Below are 17,469 nucleotides of genomic sequence, written 5' to 3' on the forward strand. Positions count from 1 at the left end.
TCACGTGACCCCGCGCGGTCACGTGCAAGGCACAGTAGATGCGCTGCAGCAGCAGTTCAGTTCAGCGAGTCTTCAGCACAGCACGCACCTTTAGAGAATGTTACAAATAAAAGTCAATTTTCATTCAACATGTGTGTGTAATTTTTTTCATAATGAAGTGTTCCACGTGCGCTAAAAAGTGCCCTTTTTCCCCCTGAGCACTTGCCCCCCAAAATGTCTGTGCACGCCACTGGTAGAGGTAATGCACTTTTTCTTATAATTTTTTATCATTTTGATTTTAAATGCTTAGAATTTATATTAAGCACTTATAGTACATTTAAAACATGTTTTTTTTAAATATGTGAATATAGTTTGCAGTAATTGTAATTCTAGTGTATACAGTCTTTACGTTTTAGTAATGTTTATGTACAGAATATGAGAAATATACTTCTTAAAACTTAAATAAAAGGCACTTGTGACTTGAGTTGATAAGAGAACCGCAGCCCTCCCCGCACGCGACTCTACCAGCCAATCAATGCGCAGGTGGTGAGACGTGTCGTAATACAGGTGGGGTAAACCGCAGCAGCTCCTCCTGACCCATTATGAGTATCATGTGAAGAGCGGGGGCGGGGCTTAGGGCAGGTTAAACTCGACGCCAGGTGAGCGTCGAGTTTCTGAGCAGTAGCAACAAAACGAAAACAAGCCCCGCGGGAGCAGCTCCTCCCCCTTCTCCTCTTTCCTCCTCTTTCCTCCTCACAGCGATGACTCTGAGCTCCGACCGGGTGTCGCTCCTCCGCTCTCGCTAACTGAGCACTTGTTTGCTGCGAATCCAGGCGTGATGATGAGTTCGGACGGCCTCCGCCCGGCGGCCAACCCGGGGCGCAAAGCGCTGGGCAAACTCGCCACCCGCCTGGAGGAGGTGAAGAACCACTGGAGGCAGGTCTCAGCGCTGGAGCTCAGCCACAACGAGGCGGCCCGGCTCGCCACGGACGCGCTGCTGGAGGCGGGGGAGAAGGAGTACCGGCGGGTGCTCTCCGAGGAGCGCGAGCTGAACTTCCTGTCGGCGCTGGAGATCCAATATATCACCGAGAACGCGGCCAGGAACGCCCGGCCCGACACTATTGGCTGTAATGGAGCAGAACGGGACTGCGCGGAAGGGGACGCGGTGTCGGAGCTCACCTCCGGGACCTACTTCCCCATGATGTCCGACGAGGAGCCGCCGCTGCTGGAGCTCGGCTGGCCGGAGGTCCCTAACCGCTACGGACCCTCAGAGACCCAGATTTACTTCCAGAGGGACAAAAGCCAAAACGTGAAGGATCTGATCCGCTCACTCATCAACAAGGCAAAGAAGGTCAGGAGATGGGTCTGAAGTTCAAATGGACTGTTCCACCTTAAATGATGCATGATTTAAGGTGGAACGGACAGTTCTGAAATAAGATGGGGTACTATATAGGGCATTAAACTTTACTTATGCGCAAAAGTAATGACACGGTACTACTTATTAAAAACAAGCATTATAATGGTTAGCTTCAGTGTTTACAGATCTTTATTATTGTCCTTTAACAGAGGCGTTCTTGTATTGCTATAAACTTTTACATACACAAGAATCTAAAGTGTGCTTTGGTGCTCTTTGTCTGACGCACCTGACAGCTTACCTATTGAGGTGGCAGATCATGCAAACGAAGCTTTAACCCGTCTACTTCCCTTACTGATCGTGATTAACCTTCCCTTTAAACAAACACGGGATATGCAACTTTTACAAGGTATTTCTAAAGTTTACAGGCAGTTAACGCAGTAATGATCATACACAAACTCAAACAAAATCAACCACAATATCATTAATCATGAATATGAGATTGCATCCTAATGCTCAGACACAAATCTTCATTTCACCTGAATTAGGTCACAGTACTGTGACAACAGCCTTTTTGTTTTGGGTGCTGCTCTGTACAGAGACCTTCCTTCCTTCCTATAAGGGGACTTTCTCATGTTTGAATAATATCAGCATATAATACAGTAGTTGAGATATGAACTGTCTTTCATATTAGCTTCACTGTAGAGAAGTGTAGTTACTGCTTCAGTGTTAACACAGTGGTGGTGGATGGATCCATCCACTTATGGAATGTTGATTATGGTAAAATAGTGGGGAATGTATGCACAAATGTTTCTAGGGAGATGTGATAAATAATAATATAAATATGATTTTGGCAAAAGATCATCCTTCACCTTTACCATATGCCTCTACAGTAATAGAGAATCATAAGGCAGTGTATTAATAAAATATATTATTTTTGTTGTATCAATATCTTAAATTCATTGTGGCATAACAAGCAAAGTTTCTAAACGTCCTAAGAAAAGTAATGTCTTAATTGACCTTCTTAACAATATTATTAGTTTAAAAAAGTAAGTTTCCTGCCTGTGCACTTTCCTTGGCTTTTAATTGTAATTCTCCAATCCACCTTAACCAGTGCCTTAGTTGCATTGTGTGCAGTTAAGAAACAGAACATAATTGCTACATTACTTAAGGTGGAACAGAAAGTTTGAGTAAGGGGACAGCTTCCTATTCGCTTAGATCAGAGCCTTGTTGTAAATGTGATTCAGCAACAACAAACAGCACGCTGAATAGCGTTCATTCATAACAAATGAAGTATTTGTTAGTTATAGGTCAGAAAAAAAGGTAATTTAAGCTGCAGTTCCTTAAAAAGGTTATGTTTTCTGCCCTTTTTATACATGCCATCAAAAATCAAACAGTTTGCTTGCACTGATAAAGACATACGTGCTCCCCATATTTACACTTGAATGAAGTTGGTTAGAAAATAAGCTCTTGTGGAAATGCTCTGTTCTACCAGTGGGAGAACCACACTCCTTTGTTTGGTTCTGCACCAGCACTGAACAGCAATTACAGGACATAGTATAGTGTAATTTCTCAACTGTTTTCTAGTGTTTCTAGTGTTCCAGAACAGTTAATCTAATGCAAGATTAGGGCTGTATTATATCCCGATATTGATATGAAATACAATAAATAAACATTTTAAATTAATTTAAGCTCCTCAAAGGTTTTGTCTTGGCTGCATTAATTTTTCCCGGGCTAAGAAGTAGTTTGGGGTGGGTGTATTTATTCCCTGTGGACCTCAGCCTTTCATTGTGATTTGTTGATTGTTAGTGCTGTCCTGAAGGAAGCCCAATATTCGTAGTTTTCTTGCAACCCCTACCGGTAGTTTATTTAATCAGTTAATCATTCAAGTAAATTAGGTGAACATCAGGTAGAACTAAACTAAGCAGTGCAGAGGGAAAGATCAGTTCCCAAATCTGTGCTCTACCAGCGGTGTTCGGATTAATACTGGTCTGGAAACCAACTTGTAGAGGTTTAGTGTTAAAAAAGACTGCTTTTCTGCTAATCACTGATGAGATACATGGTCCTAGCTACCCAAGATGGGCAAATGTGTTGGATTTACTTTTGTGATCTATTTTAACGAAGGGGGTGACATTTCTGTTGGGTTAAATTATGATTGTTTAAGTAAAGCAATTTCTTCAATATTATTATTTCTCTTTCTGTACAGGTCATTGCCTTGGTCATGGACATTTTCACAGATGTGGACATATTCTGTGACTTAATCGAGGCCTCTAACAAGCGCAGGGTTCCAGTGTACATTCTTCTTGATGAGAAGAATCTCAGCTATTTCACTGACATGTGTACAGCACTAGACATCCAGAACTCACATCTGAATGTAAGTCAAGACTGTTGAAGCAGTAGAGTTGGACAAACATCGAATGTGACTTACATGTACTGTACCTGACCTTCAGTCATAAATATGAATAGTTTATTAAATGGAAATAGCAAATTGGGAAAATTTTATTGCAAGGAAACTAAAGCTGGGAAAGCAGCCGGGCATCCCTGATTGACTTAATGCTGACAGCTGTTTTCTTAATCATCAACAACAAATCAGAGAAAGTGAGTGAAACATGGTGTTATAACTCAACTTACTGCGCGTGATATCAAAACACAAATGTAAAAAAAGCTTGTAATGTAATAACATTCATATAAAGTAAAACAATCTGCATAAACTAACATAAGACTTGCATATAATGTCTTATGGTATAAGCATTATATGATGTCAATTCCATTGTAAATTGATTTACTGTAAAATTAGGAATGATTTAGTAACTATAACATAATGTAACTAAAAGCTAAGCACTCACTGTCAATATAAGAAAGTGGTATATACAGTTGTAAACTATTTATATCAAGCTATATATAAACTGTTTATATTAAATCTGATATTCCACACAAAACTCCAGAAAGTAACCAAGCTGTGGAAAATTAGGACAGTTGTAAGGCGACAAGTCCTTCAAATTTTACTATGTCCACTGTGTGCAAGTTCAAAAGACATCGCAAAACAGCAGGTGGGAGAAGGCCTTAAAATCTGAGAGATCTGGTGCTGTTGGCAAAAACGTGAAATTTCAATAGAGAGGTGCTAGTTAATGTTTGTCATGACAGTGTTTAATTTTGAGGCAAAATAACAGGGTTAAAAACAAACTTATAAAACTGTATCTGTTATTTTTGTGAGCAACGTTTTATCAAATACCTGTAGATGAGCAGTGGACATGTCAGCAAAAACAGTGGATGATGATCAAAAATGCAAAAACAATCAACATATGCAGAATTATAGCAGTAGAAAAATAATAAACGTACTTATATTGGACTAAGATTGATTATGGCGACAGGAATAACAAAACAAAACAAATAGAATATTTTAATTCAAAAAGCCTGTTACAAAAACAGTGATATGGTCGATAATATCTGACCTCATATTTATAGTTTTTATCTGAAGTCTAGTGCATAATGAATCAGTTTTTTTTTTATCGTGGTAGGATGAAGTGCTATGGCTATATGGCTCTCCAAACAGAGGTGTTTTAGAGGATTTTCTTTGTTTGTTAAACTATATTAAATTAAATTAAATATCCATTTCAGTGTCTTAGTTTTTCGTAGTTTCAGTGTTTTTTGGCCAAGTTCTTTATAAGAAACATTAAAAAATACTAGTACATCTTAGGATCTTAGCTAGCTAGATAATATACCATTCCACCCTAAATAGTACAGCAGGTACCCTATCACATTCTGGTGGAGAGTCATGAATAATTGTAATGTCACCAAAGCAGATGCATCGAGTGTAGTTCTACCCACAATTACACAATTTCCACTTGCTGTTGTGTTTACGTGCATCTCCAGGGAAACGCTCACCCATAATTGGTGCGTACAGTGTACAAATTTTATTAAACATGAGGTGACAAAACTCAGAGATCTGAAAAATTACCCCAGGACCCCCCTGAGAAACTAATCCCATCTGGATAAGGCTTTAGAAAAACACTAAGAAAAACATAAACATATTTATAAAATCTGAGTAAAAGAATAGTTAACTTTACTTTTAAACAATCAATACAGTGTGATTTAACCACAGAGTACAGCACTGCTATCTAGCGGTCAGGGTTTAGACACAACCTTTTAAAGTAAGTCACTGTCTGACATCTGTACGTCTAAACTAGTTATATAGAATTGATATTGTGGGTTTTGAATATTGATATTGAATGGTTTACATTTAGTTCATTGAACCACAGAAAAAAAGCTTCTATTCTTTAGATTATGTAGGTAGATTGCTAACAACAAGCACTCTGAAGTTTAATTTCCTGAAAATGAACTTTGTCAATTTGTTTTTCAATACTGTATGTTTGTACAGATTAAACTGTCTGTTTAACAGACTGTTTAGAGTTTACCCTTCTTACATACTGCTTGCCTTCTTCTATACCTATAAGCGATAACACAAAAATGCTGTTTTTTCTGTTTATGCAGAATATGCGGATACGAAGTGTATGTGGAGACACATACTGCACCAAAAGTGGGAAGAAATTTACTGGGCAAGTCCAGGAAAAGTTCATGATCATCGATTGTGAGGAAGTCATAGCTGGATCATACAGGTAACAACTATATTTATTGTAATTGGTTGCACTCATAACTAGGGCTGAAGGTCATTCATTTGTTAAGTACCTTGAGGCTGACCTTTGAGACTGACATCTTTTTCTAACACCTTCCTTACAGTTATAAAGGAAAGGTGGTTGTGGCTTTAACTATGATTAAGAATACAGCTAAGAAACAACTGCCAGGAGAAAAAAGGTGACTCGCAACAGTAGGTGAACTCCGCGGTACAGTTAAAAAGCTCTGTGGAACAGTTAAAAAGCTCTGTGGTACAGTTAAAAAGCTCTGTGGTACAGTTAAAAAGCTCTGTGGTACAGTTAAAAAGCTCTGTGGTACAGTTAAAAAGCTCTGTGGAACAGTTAAAAAGCGCTGTGGTACAGTTAAAAAGCTCTGTGGTACAGTTAAAAAGCTCTGTGGAACAGTTAAAAAGCTCTGTGGTACAGTTAAAAAGCTCTGTGGTACAGTTAAAAAGCTCTGTGGAACAGTTAAAAAGCGCTGTGGTACAGTTAAAAAGCTCTGTGGTACAGTTAAAAAGCTCTGTGGTACAGTTAAAAAGCTCTGTGGTACAGTTAAAAAGCTCTGTGGTACAGTTAAAAAGCTCTGTGGTACAGTTAAAAAGCTCTGTGGTACAGTTAAAAAGCTCCGTGATACAGTTAAAAAGCTCTGTGGTACAGTTAAAAAGCTCTGTGGTACAGTTAAAAAGCTCCACGGTACAGTTAAAAAGCTCCGCGGTACAGCAGGTGAACTCCACTGTACAGTTAAAAAGTATAATTTTTTGTACATTATTATATCTTATGTTCCACTCTTGACCTAGCTGTGCTACATTGATGAGTGTTTTCCAGTTTTAACATTGTCTTCCTTTTAGAAATGAATTCAGGATTAGTTAACCATGCTAGAAATAGCCATTCATTATTGTGGCACTGTCACTATGTTAATACAGTAAGGAACTTAAGTTTATTGTTTTAAATAAATGTTCTATTTGTTTAAAATGTCCTTTCTTCTTTTTATCTTATTATTGTGGCACTGTCACTAAACTGCACTTTTACGATGTGAGAGAGAATGAGTGAGAATAAGCATCGGGTGTATCTGTCTAATTCTCAATCGGCAAAACATCTGCTATGTTAATCTAGGAGTAAGTCAGTGTAGTAAGCATACATATAAATCCTTATAAATGTCAGAAAAAATATAGCTAGTAACTAATAGTTACTGTGCACATTTTAAGTATATTTTATTTTATAGTTACGGCTGGTAAACAGAGGCGTCTCCGCTTTCCGACGCCGGTCAGCAGGCAGTAGGCTTTCTATTCGCGATGTCTTCAGGATTTCAGCGCATCATTCGAGCTTCCACAGCAGAGTTTAGATTATCAGCCCGAGCCTGACGCGATTCCCGACCCGAACTCACACATGCGCTCCTCCATTACGCACTTGTCTTGCAGAGCTGCGTGTAGCTAAATAGCCAACAAAATGGACCCTTCTGAAGTGAGGAGAAACATTACTTAAGGTGAGCTAAATTTGGTTTAATGCGAAGGACAGTCAGAGGTATGGAGCTAATTCTAGTTAATTGTAGATAGAAACAACACGTGTGTCGGCTTCATAGAGTGTGTTAAGCGCAGAGTGCTACACGCTTAAAATAAAGGCTATAAAATTAGGCTATATTCTTAAAATAAAAAAAATCGTTTGTTCAGAAAGTATTTTATATTCGCAAACTTTGTTAATTATATGTTTATAAATTATAATAATTATTAATTAATTATAAATAAATTAATTATTAATTATTATTTTTTGTTATTGTTATTTTGGTTTAATGAGCGTGCAGGGCATAGAACTTTTTTGTTTTTGGACAGGCTATATGTGAAATATTAAAACTCAGTTTTAACACTCTACTTAATAAAAAAAAATCGGGTTTTAATTGGGTCGTCGGCTCAATTTTTTTTCACTATCACCCCTGTAAATTATATTCAGGTATATTCTCTATCACAATATAATAGCAGAATAATGCACTTACACCCATGTAAACAGCAATGAACTTTTGATCATTTAGGAAACTTAGAAATTTGAATTGGACAGTAAATATGCATATGCATTTGAGTGACATTCAGTTCTTAACTCATGGGGTTTAATATGATATTACCGTTAAAACAACTTCAACTTTTCTGGGAAAACTTTCCACACGGTTTAGTAGTGTGTTTATTCATGTCTTTATGGACTAGGGGTGAAACGATTACTTACTAAAAAATTGATCGAGTAATTTTCTGTGCCTCAAGTAATTCGCGCTTTTAATGTGACAACGTGCTTAGCGCTACGTCACCCGCACACAGGAAGAAGGAGGAAGCGGTGGAGGTTTTAGTTGAGAAGAGGGTATTTTGAAGCAGCGCGAGGAAAAAGGGCAATAATAATGGAGCTTTTTAGGCTGGACAGCGTGTTTTCGCTCTTGCCTCCCACAACAGCACACTTTAATGCTGCACTGCCTCAACCGACAACACGTTAGCGCTGGAGTTGAGAGAAGGTTAATAAAACTCAACAAATCAATGCAATTAAGTGTACCTTAATAACGCAACAACTGCGCTGATTATCAGAAATACTGTCTAATTTGCGGTAAGTTTATAAAAAAAAACAAAAAACAGATAATTCCGGACTTAATACAGGCTTTATGTAGGTAAACACAGCGCTGAGGAGTTTACAAACAAATACATGTCACCGGCTTGGTGAGACAGCTCTGCTGCTCAGAAGCTAAGATGCAAAAGATAATGCAAATATTTATGCCTTTTTTATTTATTAATTCCCTATAGTTTTGATACTTACAAGAAATTCTTGTTGAAAATAATTTTACTTAATTTATTAAAATACGAATTATTAAATTATTATTATTCCTTTATTTATTTATATTAGTGTTTGCAGTTTGGAAATGTATGTTGTGAATTTAAAAATATAACATGGTATTCCAAACCTGTTCCTGCAAAGTTGAGAGCATGAAATTGACCTAAAAAGCTTTCTTTCACTAGAACTAAGGAGCTGAGCCAAACTCCTGAAAACCTCACACCATAATCCCTCCCACTGCAAATGAAAAGAGCACTTGTGTCTGAAGGTATATACAGTTGTGTATTGAAATCGTATCTTAAAAGAAAACATTGTGTACTGGCCTATAACTAGTGGGAATGTTAAGCATGTTTAATGCTATATTTGTAAAGAAAGAAATAACACTTCCACCTGTCTAACATCAAGCCAGTCACCTGACAGCTACAGGTTAGCAGGTACATTCCTCTGAATGTGGACAGAGAAAGAATTTTAATCTTAATAGGGAGTCTCTGCTAATTACAAAAAGTGCAATGTATAGAATGCTACTTTTGGACACCTTGTTTGTGAGTGCTAGGATGATTTAATAAAGCAAAATAGAAAAAACAGAGAATGATTTTACAATAAAAATCCTTTAATAGACGGTTTTATTGTTAGCATTGAGCTTAAGGTTCAAACAAGCTGTGCTTGAGCTATTGCATTAGAATTCTGTTCCATTCCTGTTATTTATTAGCCAATGTGCTGTAGTAGAACACTTGCAAATAATCATAAAAAGGTGTTTGTAAAGTTAACTTAAACTTGCTGATCTCTGTTAGTCATTTTCACAGTGCTGTAAAAAGAAGACAGTACTTAAATCCCATTGAGATGCTCCAGACAGACTTACAGTGTACACCCCTCACATTTCTGCAGATATCAAAACATATCTTTTCATGAGACAAAAATGACTATATGACACTTTGACACAATGAAAAGTAGTAAATTTATTCTTCCCTCAAAATAACTCAATATACAGGCATTGATGTCCAAACCACCGGCAGAGTCTACCCCTAAATGTCCAAAAAATGTCCAAAAACTGCTTGTCATTTTCCCTCCAAAATGTCACGTGACTCATTAGTGTTACTACGTCGCAGCTGTGTTGAATTTTGTAGTACAGCTCCCACACTCTCTCATACTGGTCACTGAAAGTTCCAACATGGCACCTCATGGCAAAGAACTCTCTGAGGATCTTAAAAGACGAATTGTTGCGCTACATGAAGACGGCCAAGGCAACAAGAAGATTGGCAACACCCTGAAACTGAGCTGCAGCACAGTGGCCAAGAGCATCCAGTGTTTTAAAAGAGCAGGGTCCACTCAGAACAGACCTCGCATTGGTCGTCCAAAGAAGCTGACTGCACGTGCTCAGCGTCACGTCAAAATGCCGTCTTTAAAAGATAGGCGCAGGAGTGCTGTCAGCATTGTGGCAGAGATTGAAGAGGTCGGAGCCTGTCAGTGCTCAGACCATAAGCTGCACACTACATCTAATTGGTCTGCATGGCTGTTACCCCAGAAGAAAAGCATTTTGTGAAGTTGGTACACAAGAAAGCCTGCTAAAAGTTTGCTGAAGACATGTCAACAAAATACATGGATAACTGGAACCATGTCCTATGGTCTGATGAGATCAAGATTAATTTGTTACAAATATAAATAAGCCTACAGTCAGGCATGGTTGTGGGAATGCCATGGTCTGGGGCTACATGAGTGCAGGGCCAAATTTCCTCTATAACAGAATTATGCGTGGGTCCCAATGTAAGGTTTGGTTCTCAAGACTCAAGTTTATTGCTGAGGAGGAAACCTTGGGTAGAACTAAGATTTACATGGGGACCAACCATCCTCTGGTCCAATCGCTTACACATACTTACACAAGTTATGCTCAGTCTGTAAATAAGTTATGCTCAGGTGTACTGATATAAGCACATATGCTAAACATCGTCATGCCAATAGTAATAAAAGTAAATAGCATTGTTAATAGTAGTAATACTACTGTCAATTCAAAGACAAATAGTTGGTCGCTAAAGGAATGTGGGCAACTGGTCTCTTGACAGATGTAGTATGCAGATGATAATTGTCTTGTTTGAATAGTGCACCAGAGTGTGTTTTCAGAAAGAGGTATGTTCCCTTGCAGGACAACAGTAATGTAACAGTAATTGGGCTATCAATGTGCCTGTAAAGAAACCAAAGGTGATCTGAAATCAAATGAAATATCAAGTCTATCAGCATTAAGATCCAGCTGATGAAAGAGTGTTGGCTAAACGTGGCTGAACTCTTTGCCAAAACAGACTATTGGAGATTTGAGCAGCCTAGCCTGAAGATGATTCAGCAACCAGGAAAAGCTAGCTTAGCCTCTGGTCTGTAGTTGCAATAGTGGTCTTATTGCAACTGATATACTACTGAGTTTCTGCAGACTTTCTAATTGCTGACTTGTGTCTTGCTGCAATTTTTATGTGAGGGTAAAACATTGGCTTGGGCCTTTTTGTAGTGAATCTATGGTGGGATTTAGTTGTACTTTAGAGCATGATTCCAGCAGGGTGCTTATGGTTTAGTTAGTGTGTGAGCAACACAGTGTACATAGTGGGTGAGGCTTGTACAAAAATGTAAAAGGCTTTGTTCATGCTGTAGCCACTACAGATCCCTATTTACCTCCAGTTAGTAGAGTATGAAAGGTGGCATTTAGAAAACATATCAAAGATACAAGCATCATTTCCACATAGCTGCTTCTTGTAACACATTTTGCCAGACTCAGAAAAGGCTAATCTTTGTTCATGAACCCAATCGGATCCTATCAAAAAGACAGTGGCATGTAAAATTTGACCTCACTTACCTTCCTGAACTTTTCTATGCAGTAAACATTTTACTTTTGTAATTGCATATGGGTCAAATGATTTTCACACATCTCTGCTTAGTCCTAATATGGTTAGAAGAACAACATTTGGTTGTAAAATTGTGCTTTAAAACAAAGATCATACCTGACATTTTAGTATCAGACCAATATAACCTGATTGAATTAAAATATTAGCTTTTAAATAATGATTTTATTTTTTAAGGGAAAAATACAACTTGGTTGTACCACCCTTGGTGGCAACAACTGCAATTAAGCATTACCAATAATTTGCAACGGGTCTTTCACATCTCTGTGGAGGAATTTTGGTCCTCTTTTGTCTGTAGACTTGTTTTAATTTAACAAAAATTAATGGAGGGTTTTTGAGAATAAAGGGCCTGTTTAAGATCATTCACAGCATCTCAATCAGACTTTGAACAGCCCTCTCCAGGACCTTTTTTTTAACTATTCAGAAGTGGACTTGATGGTGTGCTTTGGATTATTGTCTTGTTACTATGCCTGAGCTAAAGGTCACAAACAGATAGTCAGACATTTTCCTTTAGGATTTTCTGATAAACAACTTTCCAGATATTTTTTTTGTATGTATATTATTTAAAAATTCGTTAGAGTATATTTCCTTTAGCATTTTGAGCTTAGTTTAGTTGGTTATTTTCATATTTTATATCTATTTTTCTGTTTTTATTAAATGCTGTTATTAGCTTATTAGCTTCTAGCTTGTTGCTGCCTTCTATGTTATTTGGCATACAGAAATACTCCCTGGTCTTTTAAATGAATGTTGATTTATTCATTTAATAGCTGTATCTAACTATTTTAAGCCAATCTCTGTGTGATTTTTTTTTTTTATCGGGTGCTGAGAGCTCATCCGCATGTTTGAATGGTTTGTCCTGTAGGAAAACGCATGTGATTTATCTGCTGACACTGTAGTCAGACTGGCAGGCTGAGAGACTGCAGGTCAAGCAGCCCGTAAGCAGTAGAAGAAGCGCCAAATCCCGGCAAGCCGTGCACCCATTAATCCACCTGCGGAGCTTTAAACGTGTGGATGAGCTCGCTTTTAGGCTTGTGTTCACGCTCGGGTTCAGGCAGACAATCTAATCTCTAGTATGCAGAACTATATTATTATTGTTATTCATTTTCCATTCTTTTAAATAGCAGAATACTTTGATTTTTATTTCTCTGCCCGGACCCGACCCGGCCCGAGGAAAATTATAGAAAATCTCGGGTCGAATCCAGGCTCCAGGAAATAGTCTGTGATGTAGTCATCTGTTTTTTAATACTATTTTTATTTTTATATAAAGCTATGGCCTGAAAATCACCATATACCTAAGTAACAAAGTATTACTGTTGACGAAAACGAACGAAATAACGAAAACTGAAAGTTCTCCTTCTGAAACTAATAAAAACAGTAATTAAAAGAAAAAACTAAAACGAACTGAAATTACAGATTGAGTACCCTCATTTTCGTGTTTGTTAATTTATTTATAAGGACTGTTTCAACTACAGCAGTTTAACAGCAGGTGGTGTTGTGCCGTTTCTGCTCGCGAAGGGGAGCCGGGGTTCTGCGGGGATCAGATGTCGGCAGAGCGCCTCACGTTCCTCTAAATTACTTATATTTACAGCGCTCGAGCTAGCGGCGAAATAACGACAGAAAACCCTGAGGAAACGGCAGAATTCTGTATGGGATTAGAATATGAGCGTGAAGAAGATAAAAAAAGGAGAGAAAGTAGAGAATCAGGAGATGAGGAATATTTGAGAAGCAGCTGTAACTTTACCTGTGAGTAACTCATACACCAGAACACCCCACGCTGCAGGATCAACTGATAAATCTGATCATTTCGGTGGTTGGTTGGTTGGTATACCGTCACTATTTTACAATACCGCCACCGTATTTAAATACCGTGGTATACCGAAATACCATCATACCGCCCAACCCTAATCACCACTAAACTATGGGGAAATATATGCTTATGATAATAGCGTAATTAACAATTAGTGCAGTTGTAGTACATTTTATTTAACTTTATTTTTCAAACGAGCAAGGTATATTTAAATTATGCTTAGACAAAAAATAGAGGTTATATTTACTCTATGAATGTATATTAAATATAGTATTATGTGGCTTAAATAAAACAGATATTTTTTAAACACATTAAATAAGTTATGAATTTAGATACAATATTGCCTAAATATCTTTACACTAAAATTGAAATAATTGAAAAAAAATGTAAAGAAAAGATTAGCAAATGTGATGATGAATATTCTTCATTTGAATTAAGAGCATAGTAAGTTTATGGAATTTCTTTAGTTATTAACTTTGGTATTTGTGAATCAGCTCTTAAAATCTCTAGAAAATCTCTGAAAAAATAGAAAAAATATAATGATGTTATCAGCCAGAAAAAAATCTTTTTTTTTTTTTTTTTTGTAATGGAGGTCCTTCTATTACGAGTTATAGGACATGACCATGGTAGCAGCATTTATGCATCTCTACTAAATACTGAATAACATACTATATACTGAAAACACATTTTTTGTTAATTTGTGTTTAGGGAAATTATATTCTGTACTACAAATATTTTAATACAAAAAGTCTGATCCCTTTACAGAAGTACTGGCAATAGAATAGGAATCTCAGGAGCAAAAAAATGAAGCTAACAGGCACTATGACTTATGCTAGGTACATTGTCATATACACTATAAACTACAGACAACATGTATCTCAAATCCCAAATATAAATTTTGTAATTTGAAGCATTTATTTGCAGTAAATAAGAAATTGTCAAAAAAGCAAAATAGACGCACTGCACTCTGATGAACGTATTCTGTGCAACAAAGGTAACTCTTAGTCTGCACTTAGACTGCACTTGAGGAGACATTCAGAGTTCTTGATGTTTTTCAGTTAACAACTGATGCTCTCAAGTAATTAACTCTTGACGAGGCACAGCTGTTAACTGAAAGCCGTTCCAGGTGACTCTACCTCAAAGCTGATTGAGAAAATTGCAAGATGTACAAAGCTTCCATGTAAGCAAGAATGCCAATTTTGAAGGATCTAAAATATAAAATACATGGTATTCACACTATACCATCCATCCAAAGTTTGGACGCACATTACTTTTAGTGGTTTTTCATTATTTTAAAATTGACACTGCTATGGTGATTGTGGTGGTGTTTTGGTGTGTATTGTACTGGTGTGATTGGATCAGACACCGTAGCATTGCACACGCTAACACACAACCCGTATGCAGCCTGCAGAGATTTAACAATGCTCTTATATGCTCAGTGGAACTGAAAACATGCAGGTGATCATATGTCAGTAAAGCATAATGCTGTTCTAAAAATATTTATCATCTCGATTCAATGTGTTCACAGGAAATGTTTACACAGGTTCTTCTCTTTCTGTTTCTAGTTTCACCTGGCTGTCTGCTCAGGTGCACAGCAACATGATCCTACACTTCTCTGGTCGTATCGCTGAAAGCTTTGATCGGGAATACCGCTGCCTCTATGCTGACTCCGAGATTATCGAATGCTTTCACAACCCTGATGACGAGGGCCTTCCCTATTACACTTACAACGTCCAGATACCCAGCATGGACTTCTTCCAGGACAGAGGTAGCAAGGAGAGGGTGTGCTCTGAAAACTCAAGCAGCCAGTCCAGCAACAGTGTGTCCAGCATCAAAGCTGCCCCAGGCTTGACCCCTCCGGTCTACAAGGTCTTGCAGGAAAAGAAGGACACAAACACGCTTAAGAGCCCAGAGAGGAGGGTTCTCACAAATCCAGTTCTTCAGATGTCACCAGGAAACCATGCAAGCAGAGTTTCACCCAGTGACACCCTGCAGAGTCCAACCGCAGAGCAGGCAATGTCAGGAGGAGGTCACCCGACTGCAGTGGAATGGGTCAAAGCAGGAACGCCAGAATTCCTCCGGGCAAACCTTGCAGGACCAACATCTAAATTCCAGGCTATGGGTCTCTATGACACAAAGAACTTTTTCCACGGTGGCTCCAAACCGCCTCCAATTCCTCAGCCCACCATGGAGAACAAACACCATCCCAAAGTGCGCAGTCCCCCAAATCCATTTTTCCATAAATTTGCGGACCTCTTCTCCCCACCTGCCAAAGAGAAGGACTCTTACATTTTCCAGCGGTCTCCTCCTCAGAGCACTCACAGCACAGCCTTTGGTGGTCCAGATCTCTCACAGAATGAGCCAGAGAGCATGCAGGGTCCCCCTCCTCCGGGGCCTATGCCAAAGGACCGCATGGGTCAGGAGGCATGGATCAATCGCCGGGACGAGAAGCGCATGACCCTGGGCCACAGTAAACTGGACCTGGTTAATCACTACAACAAGATGAAGTCAAAGCAGGTGTACAGCCGCTTTGAACTGAAAAACAATAACTGACCTTGTTAACACAAACAGACATTACTCATGGTTTTTCTTATTGTACCTCTTGGGTATAGCATATTTTTGGCTCTGTGAATGGGCAAAATTTGTAGTGGAATGTGACCTATGTGCCTTTTTGCTTTCAAACAATAAATAGATGAAACTTCACATTTTGTCACAAAATTGAAAATGTTTACTCATCCTGAAATCCTAAAAAACTATATTTAGTGCTTTGTGTGTATAATGTTACTTATTGTGTTTGTTGAGAGTATTCCTCCAATATATCTTAAATATTAAGATATATAAATAGTAAAGGCAGTCAGCATTGGTTTGATGTGGAATTCTACCTTTCAATGTGAGAACTGTTTAAAGTGTTGGTGAATGGAACCTATACAAGTGTTCCCAGCATGCAGTGGTCAGTACCAACCAAAGGTGTTCCAATGAAGGACAACCTCTGAACAAGTGACAGGATCATGGGTGCCCAAGTCTCAACTTGACATGTCAGATTCTGCAGCACAGGGTGGACATTCCCAGGTTGTTTTAATTTTATGGCTTTTACTGTAACTCTTACTGTACCGGGCTAGAGTTCAACCCGCTCTGTACCGGGCTAGAGTTCAACCCGCTCTGTACCGGGCTAGAGTTAATATATATATATATAATATATATATATATATATATATATATATATATATATATATATATACACACACAGTCATATGAAAAAGTTTGGGAACACGTGTATATTATATATATATACCTATATATATATATATATATATATATATATATATATATATATATATATATGTGTGTGTATGTGTGTATATATGCCAACAAATGCCCTTTTTGTGGTTTACTCACTGAGAAAATTATTGAACCCCTTAGTCCCATACAACATTAGTACAACTCTTAGTAATAATGTCCTTCAGACATGAAACATATCTTAACACTATTTTCTTGCAACAGGTATCTTAGCCCATTCTTCCAGCTCTTTCACAGTCTTGGGCTTGCTTGTTGCAGCTGCTTTCTTTATGTCCCATCAGAGATTTTCTATGGGATTTAAGTCAGGCGATTGCGATGGCCACTCCAGAATCTTCCAGCTCTCTTTTGCATGGTAGAACGGGAGGTATACTTGGGATTGTTGTCCTGCTGGAAGGTCCAACATCTCCAATGCTTGGTCAAAAACACCTGATTGAAATTTCTGTTGTTGAGGGTCTTTAATTTGACCTGATTGTGAACAGGACAAATGTTAAGCTTGCTAAAACACTGCAGTGGGGGTTGAATAATTTTAAACACAACTGTAGATCGGTGCATCAGTGAGCTGCTGGACAGTTTACCTTCTACTTAAGTAAAAGTAAAAGTACTCAATTTAAAATGTACTTTGAGTAAAAGTTACATAGTTACTTTTAATTCATATAGGTGACTATAAACTGTGTTATTATTTTTTTACTTGCCATTGCTATGCTTTAACTGCTATTGCCACTA

At 38.0% G+C, this 17,469-nt stretch overlaps 1 protein-coding gene across 1 annotated transcript; it reads left to right on the top strand.

Annotated features, from left to right (window-relative positions):
- Positions 1–621: 621 nt before the first annotated feature.
- Positions 622–16,152, top strand: fam83c (family with sequence similarity 83 member C). The gene is made up of 4 exons (XM_007241297.4): positions 622–1,330; positions 3,540–3,707; positions 5,825–5,949; positions 15,015–16,152. The coding sequence occupies exons 1-4, from the start codon at positions 818–820 to the stop codon at positions 16,000–16,002; spliced, it is 1,794 nt and encodes a 597-aa protein (XP_007241359.2). The 5' UTR covers positions 622–817; the 3' UTR covers positions 16,003–16,152.
- Positions 16,153–17,469: the final 1,317 nt, after the last annotated feature.

Source organism: Astyanax mexicanus, chromosome 5 (assembly GCF_023375975.1).
Source record: "Astyanax mexicanus isolate ESR-SI-001 chromosome 5, AstMex3_surface, whole genome shotgun sequence".
Lineage (NCBI taxonomy): Eukaryota > Metazoa > Chordata > Actinopteri > Characiformes > Acestrorhamphidae > Astyanax > Astyanax mexicanus.

What these genes read in the sequence shown, in the direction of transcription:
- fam83c (XM_007241297.4), top strand. Translation starts at nt 818, where the DNA reads ATGATGAGTTCGGACGGCCTCCGCCCGGCGGCCAACCCGGGGCGCAAA. An exon ending in TCCAGAACTCACATCTGAAT is followed by an intron (nt 3,708 to 5,824) that starts GTAAGTCAAGAC and finishes CTGTTTATGCAG; the next exon opens with AATATGCGGATACGAAGTGT. An exon ending in GTCATAGCTGGATCATACAG is followed by an intron (nt 5,950 to 15,014) that starts GTAACAACTATA and finishes TTCTGTTTCTAG; the next exon opens with TTTCACCTGGCTGTCTGCTC.